The sequence below is a fragment of the Silurus meridionalis genome, chromosome 10 (assembly GCF_014805685.1).
Source record: "Silurus meridionalis isolate SWU-2019-XX chromosome 10, ASM1480568v1, whole genome shotgun sequence".
In the NCBI taxonomy this organism is placed as follows: domain Eukaryota; kingdom Metazoa; phylum Chordata; class Actinopteri; order Siluriformes; family Siluridae; genus Silurus; species Silurus meridionalis.
This window is the reverse complement of record NC_060893.1, coordinates 22858076-22873554: the sequence shown is the minus strand read 5'-3', so window position 1 is coordinate 22873554 and position 15479 is coordinate 22858076. Positions and strand designations below refer to the sequence as shown.

At 41.2% G+C, this 15479-nt stretch overlaps 1 protein-coding gene across 1 annotated transcript in view; it reads right to left on the bottom strand.

The window, feature by feature from the left end:
• ctnna1 (catenin (cadherin-associated protein), alpha 1) overlaps nucleotides 1-13910 on the bottom strand; it is a 99224-nt gene extending 85314 nt beyond the window's left edge. Inside the window, exons 1-3 of the mRNA XM_046858772.1 lie at nucleotides 13649-13910; nucleotides 9831-9948; nucleotides 9546-9741 (exon numbers count right to left, since the gene is read on the bottom strand). Of these exons, the coding sequence (XP_046714728.1) occupies nucleotides 9546-9741; nucleotides 9831-9935 (301 nt within the window). The 5' untranslated portion in view covers nucleotides 9936-9948; nucleotides 13649-13910. The remainder of the gene's footprint in view (nucleotides 1-9545; nucleotides 9742-9830; nucleotides 9949-13648) is intronic.
• Nucleotides 13911-15479: the final 1569 nt, after the last annotated feature.

Sequence of the window (15479 nt, the reverse complement as noted above, 5' to 3'; positions counted from 1 at the left end):
TCTAAAGACGTCATACTGTGGTGTGCCTCCAACTTTGCGGTGACGGTTTGTAAAAGAACCACGATCAGGTAGCTCAGTGGTTAAGGCATGGACTATGCAGCGTCTGGGATTTGAACTCACGACCTTCAGATCTAACGTGTCACGACTCACCAGAGCAGACATCCAGAGAAAACAGATTAAACATCCAGGAGATCATGTTAACATGTTTTTATTTCACCAAGCAGAGAAAGAGAAGTGTGTTGATTAAGTCCGGGTTGTTGAACTCCTCTTCCCTGCGGCACTCAGAACCCCTCCTGAAGAGCTGAATCTGAGGTGTTTAATGAGGTAGAAAGCTCTGAGCTTCTACACCACTGGGTTAGAGTGCTGCAGCTCTGCTAACTAAACCTGTTAACAGCAGCTCCGTCTCATGGAGCGAGCGTCCGGTTTCTGAATTTATCACCACAAGTGAAAGGGTTCTGGGGTTTTTGTCTTTTTGAGAACATAAGAATGCACTGTGGTGAGAGCTCGAGCAGCTGGATCATCGTAGAGTTTAGACTTCATTATTAAATATGAAGCTCAGTTTAATTCAAACCATGTTTCAGTTCTCAGATTCCCCTAAAACTAGGGGACTGTTCACAACCCAGTCACACCCAAGCTGTCACTCCCGGGCCCCTGAGCAAGGCCCCAAGTATGAAGATCAATCCAAGTCGCTCTCAATAAAGACATCTGCCAGATGCCATAAATGTAAAACTAGGTCCTTGAGGGAGATGGAAACTTTTCTATGCAGTAGAATGATAACCATGTGGAGGAGATCATCATCACCATCACAGTCATCATACTCTGTATACATTCCTGCATAAATATGCAAGAAATAAACCAATGTGTAATATTTCAGGCAAATGTATTGGGTACACGCTGCAAATTAAATAAATAAATAAATACAAAATAATATATATATTTTATGGATTTAATGTCAAAATTCGGAAACAATAATGCATTCGGTCGGCAATGCAAATTAAAAGAATGAAATAAAATTTTACAAAAAAAAAGAAAAAAAAAAAAAAAAAAAAGTATTTCAACAAAAGCACGAGAGCGTTTACGTTAGGAAAAAGCTACTTTAATGCTACAAGAGTGTCGTCCTCTTTCGCCTGCTCCAGTTAGGGGCCGTCACAGCGAAAAATCTGTCTCCATACTCCCCCGTCCTCTACATCTGCCTCTTTTACACCAACTACCTGCATGTCTTCCCTCACCACATCCATAAACCTCCTCCTTGGCCTTCCTCTTTTCCTCCTGCCTGTAGGCTCCATCCTCAGCATTCTCCTACAGATATACCCCATGTCCCTCATCGTCCATAAACGAATGTGTAAAGGAAGGGATTTTATTTCCTGCTGGCGAGGCAGGGCGAGTTCTCGCACTGCAGAGACCTGGTGCTCTGGTGTAATAAAGCGGCGCTTTAGGGACGAGCTGGGTAAATACGACGCCGCCCTCACAAGGTGTGCAGCGATACGCAAAGCTCGCTCCATTCAGCAGCTAAATCCCAACTCGTCCACCCTGAGATCCGGCTAAAGTGCCAAAAAGGGATTTGCTTAGGTGACAATCGGCTGACCGGCGTCTCGTTTTTAATCCCAGACGCGGATAACAAACCCAAAAAGCCGAACGCCGCACCGTGTCTGAGAACAGGCGGACAGAGGTTAACTTATACTCACACCACAGCGCTGCTGAATTCTGAATTCTGATTGGTTTAAGGTCAAGGTGATTCCTTTTTTTCCTGTATCGAAGCACTCGTTCTACTGTTTTATGGTTTCTATAGCAACAGCTCTTGTACGAACTGCCACATCATTCAAGCTGAACAACAAAATAAAAGAAGTTTTTGCAGTCTTAGGAGGGGTTTGTTTCACACTGGAGACTCATTTCCCCAAATGTCAGGTGTTTTTCCACTACAGGAAAGTTTCAGAGCAGAAGAGTCTCTCTTTTTATAAAGTTTAATGAAAAGATACATAAAAAGGAAAGAAAAGAAAGACAGAAAGAAAGAAAAATAAAGACGCTTTCTGCGATTTCTCAAAAACTGTATTGCCAAAAGTTTGTGGACACCTGACCATTAGTTTGGTAGGATTTTATATTTTTTTTAAACATCCAAAGCCACATTTAGTCTCCAATTGCCGTTATAAGACCCTCCACTCTTCTGGGAAGATGTTCCACTAGATTTTGGTGTGCGTTTGTCGAGATTCAAGCAGCCATTAGTGTGTTAGTAAGACTTAAGATACTGATGTGGGTGAGGAGGACCGGGGTGCAGTCAGCATTTACATTCATCCCAGATGTGTTCAATAGGGTTCATCAATCTATAGCAGGAGATCTTCCATTTTCAAACCCATGTGAAGCAGATCTTCATGGAGCCGACTGTGTACACAATGCTGGAACAGGTTTGTGTACAGGTCTCCTAGTTCAAGTGAAGGGAAAGATTTCATGCTACAGCATCTAAAGACGTCCTGTACAATTGTGCGTCTCGAACTTTGTGGTAGTAGTTTGGGGAAGAACCACATATGACTAGAAAATTCAGGCATCCCAATAATTTTATCTGCATATTGTATCAGGCAGAAATAAGCAAAATCAAAAGAAAAGCTTCAGGTCAGACTTTGAACAGGAATTTTTAAAAAAGTAAAATCACACTGGCCTTGAGCTAAAGTGTGTCCAAGGCAGCTATTAAGGTAATCAAAAGAAAAAGAGGAAAAATCAATGAACACTTTTACTCTACTCTCATATTCCGTCGATACCAAACCGCAAAAACCTCTAAACCAAAAGCTCTAGAAAACCAGACTGAGATCTCCGTCTTTCTGAAATACAATGTGCAAAAATCAATCAGGGGAGCATTTTAATTAAACAAAAACCACAACAACCAGCCTTTCATTTCCATTCACAGTTATAAAAACGAGACCCGAACACGCTCACGATTTGTGAACAGGAAGTGAATATGGCACTGAACACACACGGCACTTAAACAGCTTTATTTCCATCACACACACGATGTCCTCTGTGCTAATTGGTTACAGTTCACCTTGAGCAAATGAGCTGTTATTTATTTATTTTAAGCAGAACTCATTAAGAGAACACCTCTAAGCGCTGACTAGATCATTAAAACAAGGAGGAAAAGAAAACACCACAGTTCTAGCTTTTTAAACAGTTTTAGTGATAAAAGCCGGTGGAGAATCGTCCTCTCAGCCGACGCATTAATACACGTGAACTAAAGCGTGTGACCATATATATTTACCTGCAGCAATCCTTTGTATCAGAGATTCTCAAAGTTTTGTCCTTGGTTTAAAATGAATGGCAACCCACGTAATTAACACCATTATTCTCCGTGAGGTCAAAAGAATCCGGACACCAGGCCCGTAAAGCCAGCTCTATAAATATATCCTTTACAGGGGTCAGAGAGGAAGGTCTCCTTTTCTTCATCCTCACTTAAAACCTTGTGTGAATGTGAACATTGACTGCACCCCAGGCTTCCTCACCTACATCAGTACCTGAGATATTAAATCACCACAACATCGGGAAGTGGTATCTTTACGGTTAAGGGATTGGACTTTGATTTGAGCGTATGGCCTTCAAATCCACATCAAGCTGCTCAGTTGAATGAATGAGATGACCAAGTCACTCTGGATAAGGGTGTCTGCAAAATGGCATAAATGTAAGAAAAATAAAAGTTCTGAACAAGCACAATGATAAATCTAGTGGAACTTCAGAAGAGTGGAGGTCATAACAGGAAATGAGAACTAAATGTGGAATGGGATGCTCATATATATATATATATATATATATAAAAAAAAAAAAGTCCCCACAAATTCTACAATTATTATAATTATATGTATGATCGTGTATCATGACTGGAGTAAGTAAATTGAACATTCTGCGATCTTGATGTTTTAAAATTCTGCTGTGTCGATGCTGGACACACACATGACCAGCTTTCACTCTAAAGAAAACGTCATGATGAACAGGAGCTGCAGATTACTGAGCATTAGGGGCAGTAAGATTCACTGATTCGCATCAGTGCATCGGAATAACATTAACGTGTAAGTGATTATCGGATACAAGAGTCACGACACATCCATTTAAAATAAAAATAAAATTATAATTAGTAGACCTGCTCTACTTTTATTATTTAAAAAGTAAGAATGTGAGCAATGTTTCAGATTGATTTCTCGTCTCTAAACTGTTTCTCGAGCTCGTTCTGAGCATGAATGGATGCCATTGAACATCCTTTTTTATTTCGAGGAGGGGGGTAACAGTGATTGGAAAAAATCATCACAAACCCTGCTTCCACCCCCAACATGCCCCAGGTGTATCATCCCATACTGATTTAATCATTCAGTAGCAGTCACACAGTAAACCACACCCCTAATCTACAGAGTTTAACCCTGGGTGGATAAAACAATCCCGTGGAGATCTTTTCTCTCCAGGAGCCAGGATCGATACGGCCATTTTCCCCGAGCCCGATAGGATCTGAGAGCCTTTAATAAACTCGTGTACATCTCTCGTCCTGATGAAAGCCCTGGGCAGGCCGTGAAAGTCGCAGTAAAGCGCCGCGCGTGGTCTGATCTCGGCCCCCCGGGTGTAACGGCGCGTTATCACCGAGTTTCCATTATAACGCCTCTACAGTATCGAGAGGCTTTTACTCGTCCATTAAAACACAAATTGAGGTCTGGACGTCGCTCCAAACATGAGAAGCGGTTCGCCGCTGATCGTCTATTAAATTAAGATTTCAATTAAAGTGATTCATCGAGATCGCGTACGAGTTACGCAATGATCAGTTAGAGGACACGCCGTACATCGACACGGAGACTCGGAGATAAGAAGAAACTTAAAATAAAGAAGCCATTAAATTATATCTAAAAGTGTCAGAAATGATAAACGCTTATCTTGAGTGCTCAGAAGGAATCGTTTTTTTCTACCGTTCTTCATCACAGGAAACAAAAGCGGTTCTTATGATATGATTATCTCAAACCCTTTACAATCTTGGAGGTGCGTTCATGCGAGTTTATAGCCGGTACGCAGGTATACAAAGCTGTATAAACTATTCCGATGCCATTTGGTAGACAATTTTATCCAGAGTGACATTTATTTCATTTATACAACTGAGCAGGGGAGGGTTAGGGGCCTTACACAAGGGCCCCGAGCTTCCGATCAGAGGCTGAACATCTGAAAATCATGTATTTTTATTGTCTTTTACCTTTATTTCTTTTTTAATTTTTTAAACACCAACCACTGCATTAATTCCCTGAATTTAAAAAAATAATAAAATGAATATCAAAATAATTATAACAATGTTAATAATAATAATAAAAGATTTTAAAAATTTCAGAAAAGTGAGTCGAATTTATTATTGTTTTATTTATTATAATCTTGTTTTATCAACTAACCCCATTTACAGCCAAAATCCATGTATATTTCCTAGAAATGTTTAAGTAATATTTTTTAAGCCAAAAATACCAGCTACAACTTTCCAAAAAGATGCACCTAAAAATGATAATGAACAAATTTATGTGCACTAAACACACACATTCTTCAACTTTATATCCTCTTTATCTCTGTAAAGCTGCACTGAGCCCTATACAGATAAAAATAAATATAAAGAATATAATCCAGACTTTTCTTCTTTGATATCACACGAGACACACACAAAAAACCCTATTTGATAGGCTCGTGAACAATCTCGAATGTCAACCAGCCGGAGATAAGGATCCAGATCCCTGGACTAGGCGTTCGTGTTCTACTTAACACAGCACTGTGGTGAATGAGCGTCGTCTCAGCAGCCGCTGATATGATCCTGAATACGCAGTATGATCAGAAGACCGCAATCCTACCTTATCTGCTGTATCTTCAGCGTGCTGACCTTTACGAAGAGAAATCGAGGCTTCGCGCAGCCCATGACAAATGACATGCCTTTATCCCGGCGTGCCGAGGTACATAACGCTCGACCCCGGGCTGTGCTTCATAACAGCTATTATGAAATAGGGCTGTAGGACTTTAGAGAGTTCTTACTTATACTCTGTGTTCTGAACAAGAGAGAGAACTTTATTCTAACCAGACTATAAACGCAAGCGTGGCCCCTCGCACGGCTGGATTCCAAACTGATGGGAGCTTCCCAAATCGGATCTCGCACGGCGGCGTCGGAGCAGACTGCTGGAATGCTCGATACACCGCCCGGTTACTCGCACTGGGGCACGCAGGTGTCAGACGTGTTACTTCAAACATCTCCAAACACCCTGAACCTGCCCCAGTCTAGACTCAGACGTGCCGAGAACACCTCAAAGCGACTGGAAGTTTTAAAAAAAATAAAAATTATATATTATATATATATATATATCTCTATATCTATATCTATATCTAATATATATATATATATATATATATATATAGATTATCTATCTATCTATCTATCTATCTATCTATCTATCTATATATATATATATATCTCTCTCTCTCTACATATATCTATCTACACGGTATATCTTATTTAAAAGACGTGAGACATGCCATGTTTGTTCACACAACGTGCTGTGCTCTGGGTTAAAAGTAACCTTGCCATTTCCTTTGGCTTTCTTATAACTGGGGTTAAGTCCAATGCCAGTAAGAAGAGAATTAAGAAGAAATTACTCTACTGCTGACACTAGCTTTCATTTCTTCCCTTTTCAATACTGCACTTCTGCAGTTTATTAGGTGCTCTTAATGTTAACTGATCACTGGGACCAGCTAAGCATGGAGCTCAAAACAAGGAGGGAACTATAAAGCATGGCTTTTCAGTGCCACCCAAATGAGGATGGGTTCCCTTTTAAACTGGTTCCTCTTAAGGGTTCTACTTCATCGCAGAGCATCATCTTTCCATACCATCTCAGAGACAGTGGACATTGTTTTAGAGCAGCTTCACAGAGAAAGTGGTTAAATAAACCAAAATAAATAAAATAAAGTTGTATAAATAAAAGTATAAGTTTGTTCCTTCCTGAGACTCAAAATTAAACCCTTCCTCATCTGGGTAGACACCGAATGTCCCTTCATTCAACTAAAGTAAAAGTAAAGGTGATAAACTAGTTGCATTATTCTTTCTTCGCACGTCCCAGTGACTGTAGAGAGCGCAGGGTCAGCCATGATACAGCACCCCTGGAGAACAGAGGGTTAAGGGCCTTGCTCAAGGACTCAGAAGTGGCAGCTTGGTGATACCGGGGCTTGGACCCCCGACGTTCTGATCAGTAACCCCAAGCCTTAACCGCTGAGCTCCACTCTCCAATCACTCCACTAGTTTACCACACAATACCGATCACTTTATCCTTTTTAAAACCAAGTAAACAAATCAACACAACAGTTTTATGGACCTGGACTAAAACTATTGCTGTAAACACTGCAGGTTTGATAGAAATATTAAACCGGTATTCAGCAAAGAGCGAAAACAAAGCAGGTGCTTCAACAACAACGAGGATGTAACGCAGAAACACTGGATGAAAGAGACGGATCTACGGTAGGAAGTCAAATTCCGATTCATGTCAGTGGTGCATTTTCAGGTCACATCCCGACTCTCGATATCATCCGACCGTGACAGCTAAGGTCAGACGAGGTCAGCCTCTTAAACACGCCGTTGACGTGCGAGTCCCTTAAACGACAAGATTGGCACACAGGACCGGCCTGTGAACAGCGATAAGGAAATCTGCTGCACTCGTACTGATCCTCTGCTGCACATCATGACCGTATACGAGGAACAGTATTAAACTTCCTGATACAGTCACTGTGTAAATACTTTATGAAGAACACAACCGGGAACTGATTACGATGTGCAACATCCACGAGTTAACAAACGGTCATGTATGAACATGCGGTGTTCCAACTTCAGCACGACTACGATTACTCTTAATGTAGATTATTAAAAATAAAATAAAAAGAATAAAACTAAATTAATTACCTCCAATAGCAGCTTAAACATTCCGACACAAATCACAGGGTTCTACGAATGTTATTTCCATAGTAACTGCTCGTTACAATCCAGTGCAAAGCCTATAAAGCGCTATAAAAGATCTGCTTTACATGGGTTGGAGTGGAAGATCTCCTGCTATAGAGCTCCAACCCTATTGAAGACCTTTGAGATTGACAGGAACGCTGACTGCACCACAGGCTTCCTCACCTCACCTACATCAGTACCACACACACTTGTGGCTGAAGGAATCTCCACAAAATCTAGTGGAACATCTTTCCAGAAGGGGAGGATATTATTCTAACAGCAAATGAAAATTAAATGGGTTGTCCACAAACTTTTGAGCATAGTGTAAAAAGAAAGAAAGAAAAAGTATAAGAAGAAAAGGCCTTATAACCCCATGAAGCATAAAGGAGTGTGAGGACCAACTGAAAGACCAGTAGGTATACCAATCTAATGGTTCAGTGTCCTCAAACTTTTTCCCATAGTGTATTTATAAAAAGAATGCTACACCATAGCACACAGCAGTAAGTGTTGAGTAACGCCCACACTAACGCCTCATTAGCGCCAGCTGCTGTGTATGGAAGTCAGCGTTGCGTGAACGTGATCAGTGTACGGAGCGATGTGAAAAAAAAAAATAAAGCTCTCCAGCAGCCTGAGAAAGAGGTAAAGTGCAGAAAGCTCTGTTGCTCCACAGTCACCTAGAGTTGATCTGCATTGTTTAAAACACACACACACACACACACACACACACACACACACACACACACACACACACACACACACACACACACACACACACACACACACACACACACACACACACACACACGATCTCGGGCACTGCGCCTTAGTCGCAATGCATTAAAATCAACAGGCTTTTCAGATATTCATAGCAAACAAGCCAGCAGCAAAACAGGGAGCAGGTGAAGTTGAGGCAACCATCTCACTTAAACCTTCCTCCTCCTCCTCCTCCTGCATGTGAAAGGAAAAAGTGCGCAGCATGAAATGATGCAATAACCAAAGGCGGCGCCACTAAGAAAGCGGTGCGACCGGTTTGAAGCTTAAAACAGCCTCCGTTCATGTCCATGCGAGCAGCACTGGAATAAACGTGCCAGGAAGAACCGAAAGGGGAAGAGCGATACCAGAGAACCAATTTTGCTCCCCCCCCCCAAAAAAAAAAAAAAAAAGAAAAGAAAACGTTCCAGCAGAACTTTTACCGGTTCTCCCAGGAACTCTCAACGGTTTCTTTGTAGTAACACATGAAAATGTTTCATGTGCACAAATGATCCCTCCAAGAAAACAACCGTACAATCACCACTACAGATCACTGAACTCACTGTTTTAACACGAGCCGTGATCTCGTTCACACTCTAAAGCGAGAACCTCCACATGATTAAAGATTCACCAGAATTTAATTTACACTTTGTGGCTGAACAGGTGAAATGATTTCCACATAAAATGTTACTGAATCCAGCCACCGGAGGCACTGTGTAAATTCAGGAGGGATTTTTGAACCAGATCAGATAGTTCTGGGGCATCATGAGGAACCCCCCCCCCCAACCTCCCAAAGAGGAGCGTTCACAGACACAAACATCACAGAAGCCCGTACCTTGCTTGCGGACGTCCTCCACGGCGGCGGTGAGCTCCTCTTTGAGAAACTGGCTATCCTTGGCGATCTTCTCGCCCTTCTCCAGAAAGTTCTGCGTGGCGCTTTCCACCGAGGCGGCCAGGACGTGCGCCTTCTTAGAGCGGCCCTTCTTTTTGTTGGATGGACCTTTGTTGCTCGAGTTCACCAGAGTCGTCACCTAGATGTTATAATCGAATGAGTATAAATAACAGGTGTGTGGGGGGTGAATAGCGAATAATTCACATGAACGCGTGCGTTTTCCTTCACCTGGGTGACGAGCGGCTCCAGGAGTCTTTCCACAGCCAGGGTGCGGATCTCCAAGCTCTTGGGATCCCATTTGAAGTTGATGTTGGGGGTGTTAATGGCCGTCATGTTCGCAGCGGGTCTGTGAATGGGAGCGGAGAAAAAATATTATTACTAGAAAAACCATTGGATGGAAAAAAGAATGCATAGCAGCAGGAAGAGGCTAATGCTAGCGCTATGGATTCTTTAGCATTTTGTCCAGCTTCAGGAATTTCTCCTGAAACTAAAAAAAACCTGACACGTCCACATATCGAGGGAGTGAATTAATGAAGGATAGAAGGAATGAAGATATTTGTTACAGTACGTTGAAATAAGAACAGTTAAGATCATATCTTTACAAAATTTTATATCAAATGCAAACACCTTTTTTACCCAAATAGGGTCTAACACTTTAAATAAATTGATAAATTAGTTTACATTATATAATCAATTTAGTTTATGCCTATTTAATCAATAAAAATTTGTATTGCATTAATGAGCTTTTTTCTACTTAATTTTTATTTTCTGTATTATTTAACAAAGCAGGCAATTTATTTTAAATTGTTTTAAAAAGTAAACTGTTCAAATGTTGATGAATGTTAATAATAAACGACAAGCAATTTTACGCTTTGCATTTCTTCCCCCAAACCGTAATGAAACGTCTGAACCTTTAACAGCTTCACTTCGTCGTCAGGGAACCACCACGACTGGGCTCGGCACTGACGTCTTTAAAACGCTTACACCGTTCAACTGTCTTACTGCGTCTGAGCGTCTCATCACCGCATCTAGTCTTCTGTAGACATCTGCAGGTTTAACGTCCAGCACGCAAGACTGTTAAGACTGTTGTCTGCCATCTTGACCCGATGGTCTCTGGACTGCCCACGACACATATGACCCCACTCAGTAACCGGACACACTTACTACTGTGTGTAGCACCGCCAAACTAGCATCCGTTTTTATACCTGTATAATTAAAAGTCCTGTTTTGAGAACTGTGAGATCAGTGACTGTTATCAATAAACTCTCTCAAGTCACACAAACTTCTCAGAATGTGCTTTCACTCTGTCATTGCAGGAACAGGGTCATAGCTTTGCCACGTGTTTCAGCATATGCTAAAAGTTAAAAAGCACAACGTAACGCTCCGTGTGCGGTCTTTTTAAAATATTAATCGATGGCGTTTTCTCAAATAATCTCGATGCCCTCTTGGTGAAACCCTCGTGGCATAAAGCACACAAGGGGCTTCTTCAGTCCAAGGTCACAGCGGAGCCGGATTGGCCCTAAAGCTTGCATCGAATCCTCAAACTAGACACGGGGGACTCCATCATCATTTGTGTCGACCTTCACTGTCCGCTTTTCGATTCTGCCCCTGGCGTGCTATCGATCGGCCATCGTGTAGAGGGTGGGCTTTAATCAGGAACACAGAGTGGTTTAGGGAGTGTAGCTGAACGAGTGAATACACTTCTCTTTCGGAACTCGCACGTGTACACAGACGCATGCGAAAGGTGGCGTTCGCGTACGGCACGCTTCTACACGTCAAACTTAACCGCTCAGCGATTTAATGAACCGCAACAAACTGTTTCTTTTGAATAGTTTCAGCTGTTTTTTACACTGAGCCGAGTCTTAATTCATTTAATCTACAGAAGACTGACCTTAAAAAAAAGAAAACCTTCACGCTACTGAAAGATTTAATAAATAAATGAGTGAGAATAATCGACTTTTTAAAAAACACTATATTTGTATTCTGATGTAAAAATGGCTTTTAAAGGCACTGAATGGTTTTAGTTTTCACTGATATTCTTGTGTTCAATTTCAGCAATTAAAAATGTACATTTTTCTAAAAAGAAAAACAAATGATTTGTTGATTTTAAGAGACTCGTCTTATTTTCTCTTCTTTAGTGTTGCTCTTTAATAAAGAACCACTTATCTGATTACTCGATGAAATAAATCCCTAGAACACTTCAAAAAAAAAATAATAATAATAATATTTGAAAGGGTATAATTGACCCGATACTCATGTATCCATCAACACCACCACAGTCACAGAACTGGGAAAGAAATTCCATAGCTGTACTGGCATTCCGTGGCTATAGCTCTGTTTATCAGCAATCTGTACAACAAGACTCACAGTGTAGTGCTGCTATCAACAACAAATCTCACTACTGATATACCACACACAGTCACCAACCCCAACCCTAAACCTCCACATCCAATCTTCAAATCTCCTCATTCAACCAGTTACCTGAGGACAAACACCAACCCTCAACCTCCACATCCAACCTTCAATTCTCCTCATCCAACCAGTCACCTGAGGACAAACACCAACCCTCAACCTCCTCATCCAACCAGTCACCTGAGGACAAACACCAACCCTAAACCTCCTCATCCAACCAGTCACCTGAGGACAAACACCAACCCTAAACCTCCTCATCCAACCAGTCACCTGAGGACAAACACCAACCCTAAACCTCCTCATCCAACCAGTCACCTGAGGACAAACACCAACCCTAAACCTCCTCATCCAACCAGTCACCTGAGGACAAACACCAACCCTCAACCTCCACATCCAACCTTCAATTCTCCTCATCCAACCAGTCACCTGAGGACAAACACCAACCCTCAACCTCCACATCCAACCAGTCACCTGAGGACAAACACCAACCCTAAACCTCCACATCCAACCTTCAAATCTCCTCATCCAACCAGTTACCTGAGGACAAACACCAACCCTCAACCTCCTCATCCAACCAGTCACCTGAGGACAAACACCAACCCTCAACCTCCACATCCAACCTTCAAATCTCCTCATCCAACCAGTCACCTGAGGACAAACACCAACCCTAAACCTCCACATCCAACCTTCGAATCTCCTTGTCCAACCATCACCTGAGGACAAATCCCATTCCAAAGTCTCAACTTCCACCAAATCATCTGAGGACAAACCCCCTAACCACAATCCCTCAAATCTCACTTCTCAATTAATGATCTAATGTAAAACATTATTTGAGGAGGAGGGAGAGGTGGTATCTTACTGGTTTTAACACATCGGCCTTTTGGTTCAAGTCCCAGTCACACTAAAAGCTGCTACTGCTGGGTCCCTAATACACGGCTCCAGATAGTTGCTCGGTTGTGTGAACGAGATAAATGCAAGTCTCTCTGGATAAGGATGTGAACACTTACATCCCACCTGCAGATCCAAATCTTCATTCAGTCTAGGATTCCACGAGTGTACTACCAAAAAAGGACAAAAATAAACTTCTAAAGCACTTCCAAGAGTACGAATTGTCCCTATGGTGCACCTACACAGGGCTCAGATAAAGATCTGGGAGAGGCCTATTACTCAAACCCTTTCTGCGGCTCAGTGTTGTGCTTCTTCTCGCCGAGATCTGGGATTGAAACAAACAGAACACACGAGAGACTCCATGTGTGGCGGTGCCCCACTTCTGCGCATGCGCAAACTTGTAACCAAGTAACCTTAGCTAGTTACTTTGTAATGCTAGTCAGCGTTGGATTAAAAAAATATTCAAAAAGTAGCGATTTAATATATAGATTCATTTAATATCAATGTATCTTCGATAAAGTCTATTTAAAGTCAGGAAAAAAATGTTTAGAAAGTTTATAAATTATATAATTTATATATTTTAATCCCAGCGCGAGCCCATGACCTCCTCCCCCCCACCCTGGCATTCCCAAAACACTATTAAATTATAAATACTTTTCCGTTCCAAACTTTAATAAATACAACTCTAAAAATACATAACAAAGTTATAACTGAAGAAAGAGAGAGTTTTTACATTATAAACTTACCCACAAAATAACCCAAACCACTTCTTCAAAATGGAGGATAAAAAATTCCCGTCCTGCCGAAAAACTTCCCCCTTACAGATTTCCCTAAAATAAACTCAGCCTCAGCGCCACTCAGGAAGGAGAAATAAACTCCCAGATGTTGGTCTCTGTGCGGCGTGGAAGTGGAGAGAAGGTAAAAATGGAGCAGTGTGAGTTTGAGTTGTTTCTCCGAGTTTCACTCCGCTATCGGTTTTTCCCCTCAGTGTACTGGGATGAGCCCCGGGACCAGGTTGCCAGATTGCTCTAAACAACCCTCTTTTATACTAACTGGCTGTTAAGTTTGTAGTTGCCAGATCGTCATTATAGATAGATAGATAGATAGATAGATAGATAGATAGATAGATAGATAGATAGATAGATAGATAGATAGATAGATAGATAGATAGATAGTGAGAGAGGATAGATAGATAGATAGATAGATAGATAGATAGATAGATAGATAGATAGATAGATAGATAGATAGATAGCATCAACCAGAAATATAAATTGTCGCAAATGGATAGATAGATAGATAGATAGATAGATAGATAGATAGATAGATAGATAGATAGATAGATAGATAGATAGTGAGAGAGGGAGAGTTTATAGTTTATTTACTACTTTAAATAAATAATAAAATAATAAAATAGTTCCCAATAAGATCCCAATATCCCCAAGCTCTTGGGGCCCTTGAGCCAGGCCCCAGGGGATAGATACAATTATACTACAGACCAAGACTAAAACCCTGACATTAATGCTCCTAATTTTGTATATTTATACCAGATATCAAAGAGATTCTCTCTTTCTCTGTCACACACACACACACACACACACACACACACACACACACACACACACACACACACACCAAAACTAATTTTTCCATTATGTTAATAGGTTCGAAGGGTGAAATCTCAATATTGGGCAACCCCCTGACCGCTTCCTGGAATGTCCTGTATGGTGACGTCACGTTGCGAATCCAGACACGCTTATCAGGTGAGATTTAGGGCGCGGCTCATACAATGCAACTCACACACACACACACACACACACACAGGAAGTTGAGAGGTTGAGTCACTGGCTTTAGTTAGGACGTGTTTATTTTCGAAGCTCATTGCTACACACAGGAGTGGTTTTTCTTTTTAGATGTGTAGGAAGATAAAAATAACACAAAGTGCAATGGTTTTGTGTGTTTTATCACAATGAAAATAAAAACAAAAGCAGTTCTGCTAATAGTGGAAATCCAGTTAGTTCCTCTTCTCTGTAACGGAATAAAGAATTGAACCCTGTGGCACTTTGTGTAATTAAAATGAAATATATACGAGTGTGTATGTGGCCTTTCTTCCTCAAATCCTTAAAGAATAATGACACACGATTTGCATATAACACGTAATCACACGTGTGTTTGGTTCGTATGTGTAATGGAAACGGACCGAGGACTCGGGTTCACGTCTCATCATTAACATATAGGAGCTGGGACAAAAGTTTGTGGACACCTTATTATAAGATTGTATGTGCTTTTTGAACATCCCGTTCCACATTTAGTCCTCATTTGCTGTTATAAGAACCTGAGAAGATGCTCCACTGGATTTTTGTGGAGATTTGTGGAGATTCGTTCAGCTACAAGGGTGAGGTGAGGTCTTTGTGCACATCATGCTGGAACAGGGTTTTTTTTTTTTCAGTCTTCTAGTTCAATTGATAGGAATATTGTAATCCTTTACATCCAAAAACATCCTGTACAAATTTGCTTCCAACTTTCTGGACACTTTGGAGAAGAAGCACACAAGGCCGGAATAGTCTGCTGTCCCAATAT